The sequence below is a fragment of the Morone saxatilis genome, unplaced genomic scaffold, assembly GCF_004916995.1.
Source record: "Morone saxatilis isolate NCDOM2014 unplaced genomic scaffold, NCSU_SB_2.0 Contig1, whole genome shotgun sequence".
Taxonomy (NCBI): domain Eukaryota; kingdom Metazoa; phylum Chordata; class Actinopteri; family Moronidae; genus Morone; species Morone saxatilis.
Genome location: NW_023339651.1, coordinates 13957547 through 13960196, shown reverse-complemented (window position 1 = coordinate 13960196; position 2650 = coordinate 13957547). Strand labels below are relative to the sequence as shown.

The 2650-nt window shown below is 42.4% G+C and overlaps 1 protein-coding gene across 1 annotated transcript in view; it reads right to left on the bottom strand.

Annotated features, from left to right (window-relative positions):
- Positions 1-2650, bottom strand: part of bahcc1b (BAH domain and coiled-coil containing 1b) — a 46196-nt gene that overhangs the window by 8792 nt on the left and 34754 nt on the right. The window contains 2 exon segments of the mRNA XM_035669901.1: positions 1362-1606; positions 1981-2148. Coding sequence (XP_035525794.1) covers positions 1362-1606; positions 1981-2148 — 413 coding nt within the window.

Sequence of the window (2650 nt, the reverse complement as noted above, 5' to 3'; positions counted from 1 at the left end):
GTGTGTGTGTGTGTGTTTTTCACATCACAAGCCCATATATTTTAGTGACAGAAGTTTCGTCACCAGAGGGCATGGGTGATTATTTCCCTTTAGTGCTGCTTGTGTTTGTGTGTGTGTATGCAGGCATCCATGGGTGTGTGTAGGGTTATGGCCAATGATTATCTTTATACTTCTCTGTTTGGTTTGGAGTTATGTGTTTTTGGACATTCCCTCACAATGACTCAAAGACTAAAGCAACCTCGGGGTACTTCTCATTAAAATGAATACAGGTTTCTTGCCAACGGCTGCCTGCACGAATACAACGGGCCAACGGTGTGTTAACACAGCAGGCAGGCAGGCAGGCATGCAAATACACACCTATAAGAAGAACAAATGGTGCATTTGACAGAGTGACTGATTTCGGCTGATGCTAAGCATCTTCCATTAACAGACTCAAAGTTATTGATAAGTACTGTCAGTTGTAATCTTAGGGATTTTTAAACTTTTTAGGTGTGGCTCACTTCAACAAGGAAGGAGTTAACTTGATGCGAGGGCTTTTCCAAATTCCTCCTTCCTTCTCTCTTTCTCAGCCTTTATATGCATGCAGGAGAAGTCCAAAGGGAGTGACTGTCTCTTAGTCACCTTTCTTCTTATACTCACATTCCCAATCAGCCGCTGCCTGAACCTAACCCCTGTCTTGACCACTGTTAGGTTCATTACAGCATGTATCTTTTTGCTCATTCTCCTATTTCAAAAGTAATGTAATTACATTCCTTACTACTCTGTGACAGCAGTGATTTATTGTATGTAACCTTTCCATCACACCACTAAAATTGGCAGTTGCATCTCAGCTTTCCCTCTCAGTTCCCTTCCCCATGCACTTGTGAATGATGAGGGGAAACAAAAATAGCTGCAAAGTGCACAAATTCTATCCCCCTTAAATAGATGTTGAACTCTGGAAGAGCATTTAATTTGTATGGCTTCCTTCCCATGATATTAAGCCCAAATATTTTCAATATTCCAAGTTTAGCTCCAATTGGTGGAATACAATTTGTGCATGTTTTTTTTTAAGGCTAAACGTGTAGTTTTTCTGGAGAACATGAGTGACTGATAAACAAAATCCACATGCCTAGAAGTTGTACAAAGTTTTTAAAAAATTCAAAAAGGCATCAAGGGGGACAAAAACATGATATTTTAATTCTGTCTACTTCCCCATATCATTTAAACAGAAGTGAAGCATTTGAGAAGGGAAATGTAAGATGCAAATGTGAGGGTGTAACATAACAGTGATCTGTGATCAGCTGTGATCACTACTGTCAGGGATTAATTTACTTGGTTGAATAGTTGTCAGTTGCAAAAGCAACATATTGCTAAAGTCTCACCTTTCCCAGAACGCCCTGCCCTGCTGAGCTCCTCCTCACAGCTTCCCTGTTGGCCCTGTTTGCATCTATCAGAGCTCCATGGTTCCCTCGGCTTTCCCCGAAGCTGCAGCCCACTGACGACACACCCCAGCTGGGCAGATACACTTTTTTAGTCCCCTGGTGGTCCGGACGTCCCCTTTCTGTGTTGGAGAGGCTTGGCCTTCTGGGTGCTCTCCTCTGATCTATACTGGACATGCTCCCCATGCCTGAGGGTGAAAGGGACATAATGGAAATTAGAGCTGGCAGATACATCACAATAATGTCAATATCTGATATTGTTTAATATGAGGTTAGTTAATATATTAGTTTATATTAAAGATCCATCCATCCATAATATCCCCTAAAATAGTAAATACTGTGACTGGTACTTAATACTGTCAACCTTGAACCTCCATCCTGAAATGTGTGGTGGTTTTTAGCTGAACCACCACACATTTCTAAGCTTATCCTTTTAGATTTTGCAACATTTCTCTAAACCCAAGCTAATCATGTTATCCTTCACTTCCAGTCAAAAACTGAAAATCGCAAAATAAGCACAGTTTTTATATGACAACAGCATATATATAAAGACATGACTTACTGTGAGGCCCCTGTCTTTTACTCCTGGCTTTCTGGTTTGCTTGGAGCCTGGAGGACTGCGATGAAAAGGGCACAATCCCGGCAGGGTTTGCAGGAGCTTCTTTAGAGGATGAGCTTATCTTGATGTCACCGACTCCATCTTCACTGTCATAGCTGCCGTCCTCCTCCTCTGTGGAATCACAACATCAATACGATCAGTCAGAAAGCTTCAAGTGAGCTAAATGTAAACACTGTTAACTAAAGCCAGCCACTCACTTGATGAGATGTATTGACAGCAAGCTTTCAATATTCCTCTAGCATCTACAGTTCCGTTCACAAGCTTGTGGCTACACTTACATTGTTGTAAATACAAACGTTAGATGAGCGAACAGAGAAATGTCACTATTGATGGATCAAAGTTGCCTGAATGGCTACACAATATTGCGCGTCTTTTTCCCAAACTGCAGTGACGGTAGGTAAATGTTGACACACATGCTCAGCGCTGCATGCACACACACGCAAATACGGACACACACACACACACACACACACACAGATTGTTATTGGCAGCTGTGTGTCGCTGACTGCGGGGGTCGTGTCGGGTGTCGACACATCTCTGACACACTTGTCACTTACATGGCGTTCTCGTCAACACTTCGGCTCAGTCACACACAAACACTGACACACACACA